Here is an 18,775-nt window from a genome sequence, read left to right as displayed (position 1 = left end):
TCCTTTCTTGGCAAGCTGACTTTCCTTGATCAGTAGTCCAGCACATGCTGATGTGCATCTCTCAATCAAACTAAAATTCCCAGAATGGCAGTGGAATTGGAGCTTCAACGCACGTGCAAACCAGCCCTCTAGCTTCCATAAACCAGCCAGATGAACTTCACTAAAACAACTGCTCAGTTTCTCCATTGCTGTGGCTACTAGTTAGTGTGCAAGTATATTTCACAATTGTATTAACTAACTTTTGAATATTTATTTTCATTAAATATTTCATTGGCACTGGATAAGTGCCAAACATTATTAGAAGAGAGCAGTATATTTTTGTTCCTGTTTATGATGTTGCATTCTTAAAAATTTCATGTTCCAATTGTGCCTTCTTGTAACTTTTCATTGAGTTGTGAAGTCTTATTGCAAGCATTTTATTGAATCAGAAAAATGTAGTTATGAGCTTTATCCCTTTTTTTCCTTGCTGTCGTGTTCGATGATTATTGTTCGCAGCATGCTGACGCATGCCTGAGGCCATGCAAAATCTTGTTATCTTTTAATCCAGCACAATTCCCTAAACCCTTTTTTCTTCTCAGCAGTCATCAGCCCAGAGTCAGTTTTGAGATAATTGTCCTTGTTATTATAGTGATTTTCTGAATGATGTTGATTGAAACGTTTGTGATTTTACAAGCTTATTTTCTGCATCAGGCTTCATAATAATTTGTATTGAAAAGACATGCTTATTTAAATTTAGATTGTTGTGTAACATATTTAGTCATAGCATCATAATGCAAAGAAGGAAGACATTCCTTCATTGTACCTATGCCAGCTCCTTGAAAAAGCTATCCAAGGACTTCCGGTTGCGGCGATGCGGAGCTAAGCCGCACGATTTGGCAGCTCCCGCGATTACGGACTTTCGGGCTCTCCAGAGGAGCCCCAACGGGAATTTTTCGAAGATGTCCCGTGTGGGAAGGGGAGAGCAAGGTCCCCCTTCACTGTATATGGTACGGACAAGAAGTGAAATGGCTAAAAAAGTGGCGTTGGAGCAGCAAGAGAAGTGAGGGAAAGAAAACAAGATGGCGGTGGCCGGAGATAAAGTGGAAGGCGGACCGGAGATTGCAAGAGTTTATTAAGCGCTGTTTTAAGGAGCTGCGGAAAGAGATGCTGGCGCCTATGCTGTCGGCGATTGAAGGATTAGGGATGACCCAGAAGGCCCACGAGGTAAAGATCCAGGAGGTGCAGAAAAAAGTCAATGAGAACGAGGATGAGATCTTGGGCCTGGCGGTGAAGTTGGAGAGGCACGAGGCGCTGCACAAAAGGTGGGCGGAAAGATTCGAAGACCTGGAGAACAGGTCGAGGAGAAAGAATCTTCGGATCCTGGGTCTTCCTGAAGGAGTGGAGGGGGCCGATGCCGGGGCATATGCGAGCACGATGCTCGAGTCGCTGATGTGCGGAGGCCCCTCCTAGGCCTCTGGAGCTGGATGGGGCACATCGGGTGCTGGCGAGGAGGCCCAAGGCTAACGAGCCGCCAAGGGCGATTGTGGTGAGGTTTCACCGCTTCACGGACAGAGAGAGGGTCTTGAAATGGGCCAAGAAAGAGCGGAGCAGCAGCTGGGGGAATGCGGAGATCCGAATCTACCCGGACTGGAGCACGGAGGTGGCAAAGAAGAGAGCGGGTTTCAGCGGGCCAAGGCGGTGCTGCATCAGAAGGGAGTGAGATTCGGAATGCTGCAGCCAGCGCGATTGTGGGTCACATTCAAGGATCAACATCACTATTTTGAAACGTCTGAGGAGGCTTGGACCTTTATCCAAACTGAAAAGTTGGACTCAAACTGGGGGTTTGTGAGGGTGGGGGGGATGTTCGATGTTTGTTGTACACAGGGTGTTAATCACGCGCAGGAAATGTTCCACGGGTTGGGTGATGGATGGGGATGAGGAAAGGGACCGGGTGAGAAGACTGAGCGAGACGGTGGGCGCCGGTGCTGGAGGGAGGGGAGGCTCGGGGATGGGGAAATGAGATAAGGCCACGACAGGAGCTGCGCCAGAGGGGGCGGGGCGGGCTTAGGAAAGCGCGGGCTTTTTCCCGCGCTAGGGAAGGAGGGAGGGGGGGGAATGGAAGAGCGCACAATGATTGTTGGGGAGGGGAGATTCGCCCCCGGGGGGGGGGCAATGGGACGGCGGGGGAAGCCGGGGTCAGCAGGAGGTCAGCTGACTTACGGGAGTGTTATGGGGGAGCAAAAGAGCTAGACATGGGTCTAGGGGGGGGGGGGGGCGGAAATAGGGTTGCTGCTGCACTGGCCGAGGAGGAGTTGGACACAGAAAAGGTGGCCGGGGCGGGGGTCCCCCGTCCAGGGGACTGGAGGGTGAGGGCGGCGTGGGCACGGGACTGGCCTAGAAAAGGTGATGGCTAGTCGGCAGGGGGGGGGGGGGGGCGGGATGGTATGGGGAGGCCCCCCCAATCCGGCTGATAACGTGGAAGGCGAGGGGCCTGAATGAGCCGGTAAAAAGGGCCCGAGTGTTCGCGCACTTAAAGGGACTGAAGGCAGGCGTGGTCATGCTCCAGGAGACACATTTGAAGTTGGCAGACCAGGTCATGTTAAGAAAGGGATGGGAGGACAGGTATTCCATTCTTGGCTGGATGCGAAGAACAGAGGGGTGGCAATATTGGTGGGGAAGCGGGCGTCGTTTGAGGCCAAGAATATAGTAGTGGAAAATGGAGGTCGACATGTGATGGTGAGCGGTAAGTTGCAGGGGACGTGGGTGGTATTGGTAAATGTATACGCCCCGAACTGGGATGATGCCAGATTCATGAAGCGTATGTTGGGGCGCATTCTGGACCTGGAGGTAGGAAGCTTGATAATGGGTGGGGATTTTAACACAGTGTTGGACCCAGCACTGGATCGCTCCAGATCTAGGACCGGAAAGAGGCCGGCTGCGGCCAAGGTGCTTAGGGGGTTTATGGACCAGATGGGGGGAGTGGATCCGTGGAGGTTTGCCAGGCCGCAGGCCAGGGAATTTTCTTTTTTCTCCACGTGCACAAAGCCTACTCCCGGATAGATTTTTTTGTTCTGGGCAGGGCGCTGATCCCGAAAGTGGAGGGAACGGAGTATTAGGCCATAGCCATTTCAGATCACGCCCCGCACTGGGTGGAACTGAAGTTGGGAGAGGAGCGGGCCCAACGCCCGTTGTGGCGGTTGGATGTGGGACTGCTGGCAGATGAGGCGGTGTGTGGGAGGGTGGGGGGGTGTATTGAAAGGTACTTGGAGGCCAACGACAACGGGGAGGTGCAGGTGGGGGTGGTATGGGAGGCGCTGAAGGCGGTGGTCAGGGGAGAGCTAATCACCATCAGGGCTCATAGGGAGAAGATAGAGGGCAGGGAAAGGGAGAGGTTAGTGAGGGAGATTTTAAGAGTGGACAGGAGATACGCAGAGGCCCCTGAAGAGGGACTACTTAGGGAAAGGTGAAATCTCCAGATGGAGTTCGACCTGTTGACCACAGGGAAGGCAGAGGCACAGTGGAGGAAAGCGCATGGGGCGACGTATGAGTATGGGGAGAAGGCGAGCCGGATGCTGGCACACCAGCTCCGTAAGAGGATGGCAGAGAGGGAGATAGGTGGAGTCAAGGATGGAAGGGGATCTACGGTGGGGAGTGCAATGAAAGTAAATGAGGCATTCAAGGCCTTCTATGAAGAGCTGTACAGATCCCAGCCCCCAGCGGGGGAAGAGGGGATGCAACGATTCTTGGACCAGCTGAGGTTCCCGTGGGTGGAGGAGCAGGAGGTGGCTGGTTTGGGGGCGCCAATTGGGTTGGAGGAGCTGATCAAAGGGCTGGGGAGTATGCAGGCAGGGAAGGCCACGGGACCGGATGGGTTCCCGGTTGAGTTCTATAGGAAGTACGTAGACCTGTTAGCCCCGTTGCTAGTGAGGACTTTTGGTGAGGCAAGGGAGGGAGGGACCCTGCCCCCGACAATGTCTGAGGCGACGATCTCTTTGATCCTGAAGCGGGACAAGGATCCACTGCAATGTGGGTCGTACAGGCCGATCTCGCTCCTCAACGTGGATGCTAAGTTGCTGGCAAAAGTGCTGGCTACGAGGATCGAGGACTGTGTCCCGGGGGTGATTCACGAGGACCAGACGGGATTTGTAAAGGGCAGGCAGCTAAACACCAATGTGCGGCGGCTCCTAAACGTGATAATGATGCCATCGGTGGAGGGAGAGGCGGAGATAGTGGCGGCTATGGACGCGGAGAAGGCCTTTGACCGAGTAGAGTGGGAGTACCTCTGGGAAGCGCTGCGGAGGTTTGGGTTTGGGGGAGGGTTTATTAGTTGGGTTAAGCTCCTATACAGAGCCCCGGTGGCGAGTGTGGTTACGAATCAGCGGAGGTCGGAGTATTTTCGGCTGTATCGTGGGACGAGGCAGGGGTGCCCCCTGTTCCCCCTGTTGTTTGCATTACCAATTTAACCATTGGCCATGTCACTAAGGGAGTCTAGGAAATGGAGGGGGGTGGTCCGAGGGGGAGAGGAGCATCGAGTGTCGCTTTACGCAGACGACCTGTTGCTGTATGTGGCGGATCCAGTGGAGGGGATGGTGGAGGTCATGCAGACTCTAAGGGAGTTTGGGGATTTTTCGGGCTATAAGCTTAATGTAGGGAAGAGTGAGCTCTTTGTAGTACAGTCAGGAGACCAGGAAAGGGGGATAGACGATCTACCGTTGAGGAGGGCGGAAAGGAGCTTTCGGTACTTGGGGATCCAAATAGCTAGGAGTTGGGAGGCTCTACATAAACTTGATCTGACGAGGCTGGTGGAGCAGATGGAGGAGGACTTCAAACAATGGGACATGTTGCCGCTCTCGCTAGCGGGTAGAGTGCAGTCGGTCAAAATGGTGGTCATCCCGAGGTTTCTTTTTGTGTTCCATTGCCTTCCAATTGTAATCACCAAGGCCTTTTTTAAGAGGGTAGGCAGGAGTATTATGGGTTTTGTGTGAGCGAATAAGACCCCGAGAGTAAGGAGGGGGTTTCTGGAGCGCAGTAGGGACAGAGGAGGGTTGGCGTTGACAAATCTGGGTGGCTCCTACCGGGCAGCCAATGTGGCGATGATCCGTAAGTGGGTGATGGAGGGAGAAGGGGTGGCATGGAAGAGGTTGGAGATGGCGTCCTGCAAAGAAACGAGCCTGGGGGCGCTAGTGACGGCACCGCTACCGCTCTCACCGACAAGGTTCACCACGAGTCCGGTGGTGGCGGCAACACTAAAGATCTGGGGCCAGTGGAGATGGTACAGGGGTGCAATGGGAGCCTCGGTGTAGTCCCCGATCAGGGATAACCATCGGTTTGTCCCAGGGAGGATAGACGGGGGGTTTCAGAGCTGGCATCGAGCAGGAATTAGAAGAATGGGGGACCTGTTCATTGATGGGACGTTTGCGAGCCTAGGGGCACTGGAGGAGAAGTTTGGGCTACCCCCAGGAAATGCTTTCAGATGCATGCAAGAAGAGGGCGTTTGTGAGGCGACAGGTGAGGGAATTCCCGTTGCTCCCGGCACAGGAGATTCAAGACAGGGTGATGTCGGGGAGGGCAAGGTGTCGGCGATATACCAGGAGATGAAAGAAGAGGGGGAGGCTTTGGTAGAGGATCTGAAAGGTAAATGGGAAGAGGAGCTGGGGGAGAAGATTGAGGAGGGGCTGTGGGCTGATGCCCTAAGTAGGATTAATTCCTCTTCCTCATGTGCCAGGCTTAGCCTGATACAATTCAAGGTGGTTCATAGAGCGCATATGACGGGGGCGAGGCTGAGTAGGTTCTTTGGGGTGGAGGACAGATGTGGGAGGTGCTCAGGAAGTCCGGCGAACCATGTCCATATGTTTTGGTCATGCCCGGCACTGGAGGGGTTCTGGAGGGGAGTTGCGGGAGCAGTATCTCAGGTGGTGAAAGTCCGGGTCAAGCCAAGCTGGGGACTAGCACTATTTGGCATTCTGGCCTTTGCGTTCCTAGTAGCCCGGCGAAGGATCTTGCTGATGTGGAAGGAGGCGAAGCCCCCCAGCGTGGAGGCCTGGATAAATGATATGGCAGGGTTTATCAAGTTGGAGAGGATAAAGTTTGCCATGAGAGGGTCTGCGCAGGGGTTCTACAGGCGGTGGCAACCGTTCCTAGACTATCTCGCGGAGCGTTAGATAAAGGTCGGTCAGCAGCAGCAGCAACCCAGGGGGGGAGCCGGGGGGGTGGAAGGGGGGGATATCTTGCATGGGGGGGGGGGGACGAGGGAGGGAGGGGGAAGGGGGGTTCATTTGGGGGGTATTTGAGCAAGAAAATACATGAAGGATCTGGAAAACTGACATGTACGGGAGGAATCCAATGTACGAAGCTCTGTATCATATCGATTTACCATGTTCATGTCTTGCTATGTGTGCTTTCTTTCTTTTTGTTCCGGGGGGGGGAGGGGGATTGTTTGGAAGGGTGACAATCTGTTAAAATTCTTAATAAATATATTTTTAAAAAAGAAAGAAAAGGCTATCCAATTAGTTCCACTCCCTCGCTCTTAACCCATGCTCCCCCCCAAAAAAACTTTTTCCTTCTCTTTTGAAAATTACTACTGTCTATGATTTCACCATCCTTTCAGGCAGTACATGTCAGATCATAATGTACTGGGTAAAAAATATAGTCCTCCTCTTTACCGTGACATTCTTGCCAATTATTTTAAATCTCTATGCTCTGGTTACCAACTCTCCTGCCAGTAGAACCAGTTTCCATCTGTCAAAATCCCTCTTAAATTGAATACTTCTATTAAATTTCCCCTTAATCTTCTCTGTTCTAAGGACAGCAGTGTCTCCAAATAACTGAAGCCCCTCATCCCTGGTACCATTCTACAATGAGGTCTAACAGTATTTTAACGGCATAATTACTTATAAGCACCTCTGTGGCCCTGAAAATCTTATTTTTATATTTGTCAAATTTCTCCATACTGATAACATTCTTTTTTAAAAAAAAACTTTTTTTTTCCCCTTTGAAAGTATTTTATCTTTATTTTACATTTGTCTTAATCGAATCATGGTCACTTTTTTGTTTTCTAAAAAGGCAAATCAGAAATGAAGGACATTAAGTGTTCTAATGTTCCCGATTTGCGTGTGAATATTTAAATGTGAGTGGTGTCGCGTTGGGTGCTCTGCTACACAGACAAACCAACACGGTTGCAGATGGTACAACTCTGTTTTATTACTATCAATAACAACATCTGTAAACTTGTTACTGTGGTTCGTTCATTACTCTTTAACCTGTGGACCCAGCCCGAACACTATCTTGGAGAGGCACTCAGCACATGGTGAATGTCTGAGTGGCTTGCTGTGAGCTCTGTGCCCTGAGCTGTCTCCTGCTGGAATGAGCGGGAACTGTGGTGTTCCCCGTTTTATAGTGCGTGTGCCCTTGCTTGTGATTCGCTGTGATGTTGCATGTGTGTTGATTGGTCCGTTGATCTGTCCATCACTGTGTATGTGTGTTTGCACCATGATGTTTATCTGAATATCATGACAAGTGGCTCCTTACTGGCTTGCAACCATGACTGCTGCTCTATTCCTCTTGAAGTGGCAATGATTTAAATTGGCATCAGGAGAGAGGAAAACCACACCACAGAGATCACTATATTTTTGTGGGCTTCTTCTTTATAGGTCACTAGTAAGCACACTTATTTGACTGCTGGCTGCAAAATCTAGGTCAGTACTTCAGCTGCTGTCTAATCGATGATTTACAAAGGTTTAGCCTTACTTCCTTGCTTTTATTCTCTGTGTCTCCATTTATAAAGCTAAGGATTCAATCTGATTTTCTAACCGCTTTATCAACTTGTCTTGTCATCTTCAAAATTTATTTATATGAAGCCCAATTCTCTCTGTTCTTGCACTCCTTTAAAATAATGCCATTTAGTTTGTACTGCCTCTCATCATTTTTCTTTCCAAAATACATCATTTCACACTTGGTGAAAAATGAAATTGAGAGCAGTAAGTAAATAGATTTGGACATAATTATGTGGTTAGGGCATGCACCATCTTTATCGATTATATAATTATAATAATTCTATCACAAATGTAATACACATGTATAGTGCACATATAGTATGTGATTGACATGTATGAAAAGATGCACCCTCCGTTAAAATTGAGATTACAACAATTAATGAACTAAGAGCATGGATCAGTACTTGGAACTACGATGTTGTGGCCATGACGGAGACATGGATTTCACAGGGGTATGAATGGTTGTTAGATGTTCCGGGGTTTAGCTGTTTTAAGAAGAATAGGGAGGGAGGTAAAAGAGGAGGCGGAGTGGCACTGTTAATTAGGGAGAGCATCACAGCTGCAGAAAAGGAGGTAGTCGAGGAGGGTTTGGCTACTGAGTCAGTATGGGTGGAAGTCCGAAACAAAAAAGGAGCAGTTTCTTTATTGGGAGTTTTCTACAGAACCCCCCAATAGCAGCTGAGCTATGGAGGAACAGATTGGGTGGCAGATCTTGGAAAGGTGCAGAAGTAACAGAGTTGTTGTCATGAGTGACTTCAACTTTCCTAATATTGAATGGAACCTCCTTCATGCAAAATGGTTTGGATGGAACAGATTTTGTCAGGTGTGTACAGGAAGGATTCCTGACTCAATACGTAGATAGGCCAACTAGAGAGGAGGCCATATTGGATTTGGTGCTTGGCAATGAACCAGGCCAGGTGCCACATGTCTCTGCGGGAGAGAATTTCGATGACAGTGACCACAATTCCTTGACCTTTACCATAGTCATGGAGAGGCATTAGAACAGACAGTATGGGAAGGTATTTAATTGGGGGAGGGGTAATTATACTGCTATTAGACAGGAGCTGAGGAGCATAAAGTGGGAACAGTTGTTCTTGGGGAAATGCACAACAGTAATGTGGGGGTTGTTTAAGGAGCACTTACTGCGAGTGCTGGATACTTTTGTCCCACTGAGAGGAGGAAGGAATGGGAAGGTGAAGGAGCCTTGGATGACAAGAGAAGTGAAGCTTCTAGTCAAGAGAAAGAAGGAAGCTTACATAAGTTTGAAGAAGCAAAGATCTGGCACGGCTCTATAGGGTTACAAGATAGCCAGTAAGGAACTCAAAAATGGACTTAGGAGAGCTAGAAGGGGGGCATGAAAAAGCTCTGGCGGGAAGGATTAGGGGAAACCCCAAGGCGTTCTACACTTATGTGAGAAATAAGAGGATGATCAGAGTGAGAGTAGGGCCGATCAGGGATAGTGGAGGGAACCTGTGCCTAGAGTCTGAGGAGATGGGGGGCCCTAAATCAATATTTTGCTTCAGTATTCAATAGAGAGAGGGACCTTGTTGCTCATGAGAATAGCGTGAACCAGGTTAACAGACTCGAACAAGTTGATATTAAGAAAGAGGATGTGCTGGAAATTTTGAAAAGCATCAGGATAGATAAGTCCCCTGGGCCTGACGGGATATACCCAAGGTTACTACAGAAAGCGAGGGAGGAGATTTCTGCGTCATTGGCGATGATCTTTGTATCCTCACTCTCCACTGGAGTAGTACCGGATGATTGGAGGGAGGCGAATGTTGTTCCCCTGTTCAAGAAAGGGAATAGGGAAATCTCTGGGAATTACAGACCAGTTAGTCTTGCGTCTGTGGTGAGCAAAATATTGGAACGGATTCTGAGAGATAGGATTTATGATTATTTAGAAAAACATAGTTTGATTAAAGACAGTCAGCATGGCTTTGTGAGGGGTAGGTCATGCCTCACAAGCCTCATTGAATTCTTTGAGGATGTGACAAGACACATTGATGAAGGTCGGGCACTGGATGTGGTGTATATGGATTTCAGTAAGGCATTTGATAAGGTTCCCCATGGTAGGCTCATTCAGATAGTTAGGGGTGTGGGATACAGGGAAATTTGGCTGCCCGGATACAGAATTGGCTAGCCGAAAGAAGACAGTGAGAGGTAGTGGATGGAAAGTATTCCGCCTGGAGGGCGGTGACCAGTGGTGTACGGCAGGGATCTGTTCTGGGACCTGTGCTCTTTGTGGTTTTTATAAATGACTTGGATGAGGAAGTGGAAAGGTGGGGTTAGTAAGTTTGCCGATGACATGAAGGTTGGTGGAGTTGTAGATAGTGTCGAGGGCTGTTGCATGTTACAACAGGACATTGACAGGATGCAGAGCTGGGCTGAAGTGGCAGATGGAGTTCAACCTCGATGAATGTGAAGTGATTCATTTTGGAAAGTCGAATTTGAATGCTGAATACAGGTTGTTAAAGGCAGGATTCTTGGAAGTGTGGAGGAACAGAGGGATCTTGGGGTCCATGTACATAGATCCCTCAAAGTTGCCACCCAGGTTTACAGGGTTGCTAAGGAAGCATAAGGTGTGTTGGCTTTCATTAACAGGGGGATTGAGTTTAAGAGCCACAAGGTGTTGCTGCAGCTTTATAAAACCCTGGTTAGACCATACTTGGAATATTGTGTCCAGTTCTGGTCGCCTCCTTATAAGAAGGTTGTGGATGCTTTGGAGAGGGTACTGTTTTGTTACGCTCTTGACGTTGCATAAGCTGCTTCCTCGATGTGCACTCTGACAAAGGAAGGTTCAGATTTGGAGATAGCTTTAACACATTTATTACTGTTAACAATTCTCCTACTTGGATTCGACTCTCCTGTTAATCCTGCTATCGCTACTCAGACTAACTAACCAGTCTGCTACAATCCACATGGTGGGTGTGATGTGTTTCAATCAACCCTGCCTGTACTCACTAAGTGTCTCCACTGGAAAGAGACTGAGCATGTGTGCTGTGTCCTTTTATATGGGTTGGTGTAATGCCTCCCTGTGGTAGTGTCACGTCTGGATGTGTCTTGAATGCCCATTGGTCGTGTCCTATCTTACTGACCTATTGGTTGAATGTCTGTGTGTCATGATGTCTCTGGTGCTCCCTCTAGTGTTTATCTAGTCTTAGTGTATTTGCATTAACCCCTTGTGTATTTACACTGATGCATATCACTACAGGTACAGAGGAGATTTACCAGGATGCTGCCTGCACTGGAATGCATGTCTTATGAAGAAAGATTGAGGGAGCTAGGGCTTTTCTCACTGGAGCAAAAAAGGCAGAGAGGTGACTTGATAGAGGTGTACAAGGTGATGAGAGGCATGGATAGAGTGGATAGCCAGAGACTTTTCCCCAGGGTGGAAATGGCTGTCATGAGGGCACATAGTTTTAAGGTGATTGGAGGAAGGTATAGGGGAGATGGCAGACGTAGGCGGGGGAATTGAGGTAGCTCAGCAGCAAGGGCAGGAGGGATGTCTTTTAGCCAGTTACTCTCTTTCCGATGCAGGGCCCCTCAATCAGGTACTTGTGCTTTTGAACGAGGGACCACCCTGGGAGCCTGCAAGCAAGGGCCTTCCCACATCAGACTTAATCGAGGAAGATGACGCGGTCCCCACTCACCATTCCTCTATTCAATTATATGAGCCCCACCACCAAATTTGCCACAGTAGAAGGCACAAGATTTTGCCCCATTATTCAATGTTTGAATATATAACTCATATATGACTTGGTATATGATGTTGTCAATGCATTTTGTTTACTATTCGTAGTGACAGATGATTCCAACTGACACTTGTGTAGATTGCCATTAACATTTGGAGTAATGTCAGGACAGTTTGTGCGACTTTCCAAAGACTTAATTCAAGACTTTAGAGTCAGCATGGTATCAAATTGCAAAGAGCCATCCTGTTCATACTTAGTCTATAGCTGTGAAATTTGGAAAGAAAAATATTGTAAGCAGATCAAAGAATTTGATATGAAGTGCCAGTCTGCCAATCTTAAAATCGATTGGCAGAATAAGACCAAACCTCCAACACTGGCCTCTCCATCACAGAAGGAACATGCACGGTTTAGGCTTGCTGGCGAAGGTGCATATGAAAGCGGTTAGGAGCATACAGCCCACACCACATTTTGCACATTGCTGAGGAAGTTACCCTGAAGTCGGATCTCACTACACGGCTGAACATATTTGAGTCGTGTAAAGGCCTAAAACTAAGGGACAGCAGGATAGAAAAGTTTAAATTTAACCGAGTTTGACAATTCAAAACAAAAAAATCAGACTTGTCAACGTTAGTTGGTTTAAGATGTGCAGATTGCAGTTTTATTTTGGATGGTTTGAATATGGGCACAAAACCAAAACGATCCTGTCTCATCACCATCAGTGCTGATTGCTGCTATGAGTGCAACTATCAGAAATAACTGAATTCTTCTGAAAATAGACATATGAGGATTGTAACATTCCTTTCTTTGTCTGCAGGTCATCGGACTTTGTATATTGGTGTTCATGTACCACAAGGAAGGCGAAGCCACCGACGACACAGGCACCGTGGGCACAAACATCGTAAGCGTGACCGAGAGAGGGACTCGAGCACAGAGGATGGGAGAGAGTCTCCTACTTACGGTATATCACTTTTCTGTCACGATAAGGATCAATGAACATGCAATGGTTAATTTTAATTGTTTTTACAGGGTAGAAAATCAGTTCTTGCAAGGTGGCAATTTGTTTACAACTCATGTGATAGACTAGGTAACTATTTGTTCGTTAGTCTTATGCAGTTGTGGGCAAAACTCTGGGCAATCGCCGTCTGATAGTACAGCGACATGGGTGAAAATCGCGCTTCCAGATTTTCCCCACCCCTTATCGGCGACATCACAATGTTCATGCCCACAGAGGGCGGGAGCCTCATTTAAATGTATTTTAATGAATTTTTGTATTATTAATGGACCTCCTCGCCACATGATCCCCCCCCCCCCCCCCCAACCACGTTGACAAGGTTTATAACAGGTTTGGCAAAACAAGAAACAATGGATCTCTCTGGGGATCCAAAGGTACGTGTAGCTCCCAGGAGGAGAGGGACATGCCCGGGCAGTGCCCTGGCACTGCCCACTGGCACAGGGTGACAGTGTCAGCCAGGGAGGGTCCTCATGGGGGGGGGCCCAATTTGGCGTGGGGGGGGGGGGGTGGAGTCCATGCGGTGATTTCCATTAATGTGTGGTGGGCAGGGAGGCAACAGGCTCTGAAGAGGGAACGAGTAGCTACGGGGGAAGAAGGCACTGTGGAAAGGGAAAATTGGCGGTTCTTCTGCAGTGGTGGGGTTGGGGGGCATCGATGATTCTCTGAGTTGGGGTGGGAGTGGGGGGCGTTCAGCGTCACTTCTGATCGAGAAATTCTTTAAAGATTGTGCCCGATCTCTATGGAGCCAGGTGCCGGCTCTATCAGGCCCTGCCAGAATGATGGCATAAACCCCACCCACTCATTTTTCTTTTTCTTTAGCGAGGCTCAAGATCTGGAGAGAAAACTGGTCTGTGCAAATGGAGAGTTACACACCAGTTTTCAGTCTGAGCCTGGCACTTTGCCAAATTCCACCTATAATTTTCGATAAAAATTGTTTAAAATTTAAAAATACATTGGTTAATCAAGGATCTATGCATGAATTTGGTAAAGGCAAATTATATTTGACACATTTAAAGGACTGAAAATAGGAACAGCTGGAAACGGTCAGCAAGTGGGGCAGTGTCTGTGAAACAGTGTTATTGCGCAGACTTTAATGCCCTCCACAGAGACAAGTTCGAAGATGATGGGGAATTTTATCAGGCGGAGGGCGGCAGTTGGGACACCACCACCCTCCCCCCTCTGCCTCAATTAAGTCTGGGGTGGTAAGGCTTATGGATGGTCTTCCCATCCTGCCACCAATTGAGGCCCACAAGTGGACATAATGCCCACTTATGGCCTCATCCCAGGGGAGCCCCTCATCCAAAGACACAGTGCTTGATTGAGGGACCTGGGTTTGAGAAGGGTGTAATGTTCCTTGATTGGGCTGATGTGAAATCTCGATATTGCCGTGTGAACAAAGAACATTAGATTTTGTTTTATAAACAAAGTTATTTATTACTAACACTTCATTAACGAATAACTAAAATGTCTAAGGTGAATACAGTTGGAAATAAATGTCTAACACTAACTTACACTAAGATACAACAGAGCTGCTCTAATATGCGACTGCTATCAACTCCTTATAAACACCTTCTGAAGGAACACATGGTGCATCCGGGTCGGATGCTAGAACTACAACAATAAAACAAAAAAGGTTATAATATACATGCAGATCATAGAATTTACAGTGATGTTGAACTACTCATATTATATACAGATGATTGTCTGCCTATCATTACAAAGGGGTGAGGTCACTAAGTACCAAACTCTGTAATTTCTGCTGATGCCCTTACCCTTCTGCAACACCTCCCCTCTGTAACTCCCATCCTGCCCTCTCACCTGTGGCCTGGGTCTCTCAGCAGTCCTGTGCCTCTCCCTGCGTGAATTGCGAGCAGCAGCCACACCTCTCACTGGCAACATCTGCAATGCACAGTTGCTGGCCTCTGATTGGCTGACAGTTCTGAGGGTCAGGATTTCTGTTGATGATCCCAGGGAAATGTTCGACTTAATGTTAATTTATCCTTTATTTTAGAAAATATTTTATTGAAGCATTTGTAATTTTCACAATTTAACATATTGACACTTGTAAAACAACCGCGCGGGCCGACACACAAAAACCCCACTAAAAGAACAACAAACAATAAACCACGTCCCCCACTTCTCCCGTCCTGTCCCCAATTACCCGTATACTAAGTTCCCTGTCCTTATATAACATCGCCATGCCTCCGGTTTAATTTATCCTTTTTACACTGGTCATCTACATCAGCACCTATTTTCTTACTTGTGCTTGATCTTATATTTGCTAAAAACTGCTTTCACTACCCATCCTGCATCTCAATTAATTTGTTCAGCTTCAACATATTCCAAGTGTATTTCAAATTAAATTCCACCCTTCGTATTTTGGATCCACCCATGATCACTGACATCACCATGGAGTTCTGGTAAACAATCTGAAACATTGGGCAGTATTTAACACAGGCACTTAATTTGGCCGGCTTTCCCGTTCTCTAGCCGATGGGCAAGGCCCCTGTCACCTGCATTAAATACCACCCAATGTTTCAGTTTGTTGACTAGATAAGGCCGGATGGGTCTCCATGCCCCTTGCTTTGCTTTGATCTTCGGCCAATTTCAGCGTCCTCCACACTCTTCCCGACTCCCCATTAATGTTGTGGCTGTTGTTTCTTTGCAGGTACATTGCTATTTCCACATAATTGCAACAATATTGTCAGTAGCCAATAATTTCCGTAACCCTCTATTTCCTCCTTATTCATGTATCCATCCAGATGCCTCTTAAATGTTGCTAATGTGCCTGCTTCCACCACATCCTCTGGTAGCATCTTCCAGGCACACACCACTCTGTGAAAAACTTACCCCGCACATCTCCCTTAAACATTCTCCCTCTCACCTTGAACCTGTGCCTCCAAAGCTTGCAAGTTGAGTGGAGAGGGAGAGAGATGGGAGGGATCTTTATCAGCTGCTTGTTCAGTTTTGCTACAAACGTACATGCTTAAATCTCACAGGATTTGGCTTGTTATAATATGAATATCATCATCACTGTAAATTCTATGACCTGCATGTGTATTGTAAGTTTTATGTTTTATTGTCAAGTGATCACCCTCTCTAGCTGTCAGTAATTAAAATTGTATGTTCCAATTGTAACTTACTTAACTCTGGATTGAGAAGCTATCTTAAACCAAGGCCCCATTGTCCAAGCAATTAACAGTCATGATCCATCTCCAGCAGTTGAATACCACAGGTGATTGCCATAGCTGTCTTGTTAATAATGTATGAGATGTGGGGTCTTTCACATTCCCAGGAGGTCTTTGTTTTTGGTGGATTTTTCAGATGTGCTGTCTTCATTCCAATGGGGTTGGAATGTAGAATGTACAGCAATACACATTAGGTGGTCATCTCGACTGTGAGATCAAGTCACTTTTAGTCTGTATTCTTAAAAAGTATTTTTTAAAGTTCAATTTATGTTTCCAGCCAGTAGATTAAAAATCATTGTTTGCTATGAAGCACATCTTCATGACACAGGCCTGCATCTGAAGTAGAGTGAGTGCTAGATCTATCGTCCATGATGCATCCCACATTTGGAAGCTGGTATTCATGAGGCAAAGGTGGAAAGGGGAGAGATGATTTGAAGATTTGTTTAGCTGGAAGCCAAAGGAAGAAATCTACAGTAATTCTCTAAATAGAACGATGATTAACTTTGTTGCAGTTGGAGTTCTAGAAGTAAACCTCATGGTTACAGTTTGAAATCACAGCAGCTGGTTGTTGGAAGCCAAAGGTGTCTTCCGGTGTTTTAAGGCACTGCGCAGGAGTCACAGGAAGGCTTCTGATGGAACTGCGAATCTAGAGTTGTGGGTCAGGAAAGAAATTGGAGTGTCACTTAGCCAAAGCTAATGGAAAGACCCGCCTGAAATTGTGTACCGTGATGAAATAGCATGAACACTGATGAGAAGTCAAAGTAGATTCCAGAGAGCAGTGGTTTAACTTTTGAGTTGGTCCCAGGAAAAGTGAACGAACCTTAAAGATTTCATAAGATAATGGGCGGGGATGGACAGCGAAGGTAAAACTGTGTTGATAGGATAACTCGCTTTGTAAACTACAGTGCTAAGTATAAGGATCCTCCTGTTTGTGCCCTGTTTTCCCCTTTTATTTTAATTTTTGCTGTTAACATTGTAGTGATCTGTACATCTGCACATACACCAGGGACTACAGCACAGATGTAACAGCCACAGAATCACTTGAGGGCAGCATCAGAGGCGGGTATAAAGGGTCCGACCCAAGGGAGGATCCGCCTCTTTTAGAAGCACAGGGCTAGTGAGCAGCAGCACACAGAGACAGCTCAGCATAGGCAGCTTACCTTAGCTTCTCTTGTTTTGCCTCTTGACTGTATTACGTCTGGTTGAGCTCTGGAGACAGAACAAACCCACTGAATAAAGTATTTGTGTTGACTGGAAGTCTACAATCTTTATTCAGACTTATAGAATAACATATGGTACCAGGAATTATTTCAGAAAAGCTAGCTAGACACCAGCAAGAGAAGAAAAACTTGAACCGGATGTTCAACCAAGGAAGACTTCACAGCAAATTGATCCTCGACGACTAACTGATTCGATGGAAATCGTTGGAGCTCCATGGCGGCTGGAAACAACCGGTAATTTAAGTTATAACTGGAAAATGTTTGAACAGATGTTCCAAATATGTATCGCAGCTAATGAGTTAAGCACGCCTCTGACGCAACAAATATAACACTACTACTCTCAACAGGAGGGCACGAAGCTAGAAAAATCTATAATTGCTTTAATTACTTAGAAGGTGAAGACAACACCAGATTAGAAGTAATACTCAAAAATTTGATGAACACTGTAAAAGTCAGTCTGGTGAGATGCTGGAAAGATTTAACTTTTGTCATAAAATCCAGAGAAACGGAGGGCCCATCACTGATTTTATTACAAATCTCAAGTCAATACCACAAGGCTGTGATTGTGCTGATTTCAGAGACACTATGATAATGGATCAACTAATTTCTGGACTATCTGATAAAAATTTGAGGGAAGAACTTTCACAAAATAAGTATCTAACTCTAGAAATCGCTATACAAAAACGCCTTGCTTATGAACAAAATCAATACTTTGAGTCTCTACAAACATAGAATCATTATCTAGAAAACAAAATCGTTAAATGTGGCGCGAATACTGACCACGAGGCAGAGGCAGGGTTTAAACAGAAGAAGACGGAAGTTCTGAGCGGCAGCCACCTAGCGCATGTGCAGTCTGGCCAGTCCGCACATGCGCATTACCCTAAAAGACGCAAACCGGCGAAACCGTGTTCTGCGCATGTGCGAGAAGCCACGCATGCGCAGTTGCGAAAAGAGCACACAGTAAAGGAAACTCGGATTGCGCATGCACAATCGAGCCCTACGCATGATGTCACGAGCGTCATGATGTCAGAGGACCCGGACCACGCTAACTTAAAGGGGAAATGCCCGATAATTGAAAAAAAGAGTTTTAAAGCTACAAAACACACTTTTTTTTACCTCGAAAGACAGAACAAAGCCTGAGCTAATACCAGCAGTTGAAAATAACCTCCGCAGCACCCTGGAAACAATCAGTTTGCACCACCCAAAGTGACGAGCACAATGCCAAATCTGACACCAAAGAAGAGGATTTATTCATTGAACATGAAGAGCACAATAACGAATGCGAAACAAAAAGAGATGATTTGTACATTGAAGAATACTACTCAGACGATGATTTGTTCATTGGACATGAAGAGCACAATCACGAATGCGAAACAAAAAGAGATGATTTGTACATTGAAGGATACTACTCAGACATGGATGAGTTCTTCGGACATGATGATCATAGCATCAGCAACATGGTTGAAAAGCTCAATACAAATCTACTCATGGTAGATGAATCCAATACCATGATGCAATGGCAGATCATTGAAACATTGGATGACAACAACCTGTCAATCAGCCAAAGAGAAAATGACGCCACACAGAGAGCACATAACGACTCCGTTAAGAGCGCACAGATCGACTCCACACAGAGAGCGATGAAAGACTCCACAGCGAGACCACTGCATGACTCCACACAGAGCGATGAAAGACTCTACAGAGAGAGCGATACAAGCCTCCACAGAGAGCTCATTGACAGACTCCAAAATGGAAGCAACTCAAGACTCCATAGCGAAGTCCATGCATGAACAAGACCAAGAAGGTCTATCAACCTTATCTGAGCAACCAGCAGCAGACTATGAAAGTCTACCCAGCTCACGTGAACAACAAAAAGACCATGAAAGTCTACCCAGCTTATTTGAGCCAC

At 46.8% G+C, this 18,775-nt stretch overlaps 1 protein-coding gene across 4 annotated transcripts in view; it reads left to right on the top strand.

The window, feature by feature from the left end:
- LOC140389792 (sodium-driven chloride bicarbonate exchanger-like) overlaps positions 1–18,775 on the top strand; it is a 548,473-nt gene that overhangs the window by 206,918 nt on the left and 322,780 nt on the right. For all 4 annotated transcript variants that reach the window (XM_072474332.1, XM_072474325.1, XM_072474340.1 and 1 more), the window contains exon 3: positions 12,261–12,404. In XM_072474332.1, the coding sequence (XP_072330433.1) occupies positions 12,261–12,404 (144 nt within the window). The remainder of the gene's footprint in view (positions 1–12,260; positions 12,405–18,775) is intronic.

The sequence above is a fragment of the Scyliorhinus torazame genome, chromosome 2 (genome assembly GCF_047496885.1).
Source record: "Scyliorhinus torazame isolate Kashiwa2021f chromosome 2, sScyTor2.1, whole genome shotgun sequence".
Taxonomy (NCBI): domain Eukaryota; kingdom Metazoa; phylum Chordata; class Chondrichthyes; order Carcharhiniformes; family Scyliorhinidae; genus Scyliorhinus; species Scyliorhinus torazame.
This window is presented reverse-complemented; position numbering and strand designations above follow the sequence as displayed.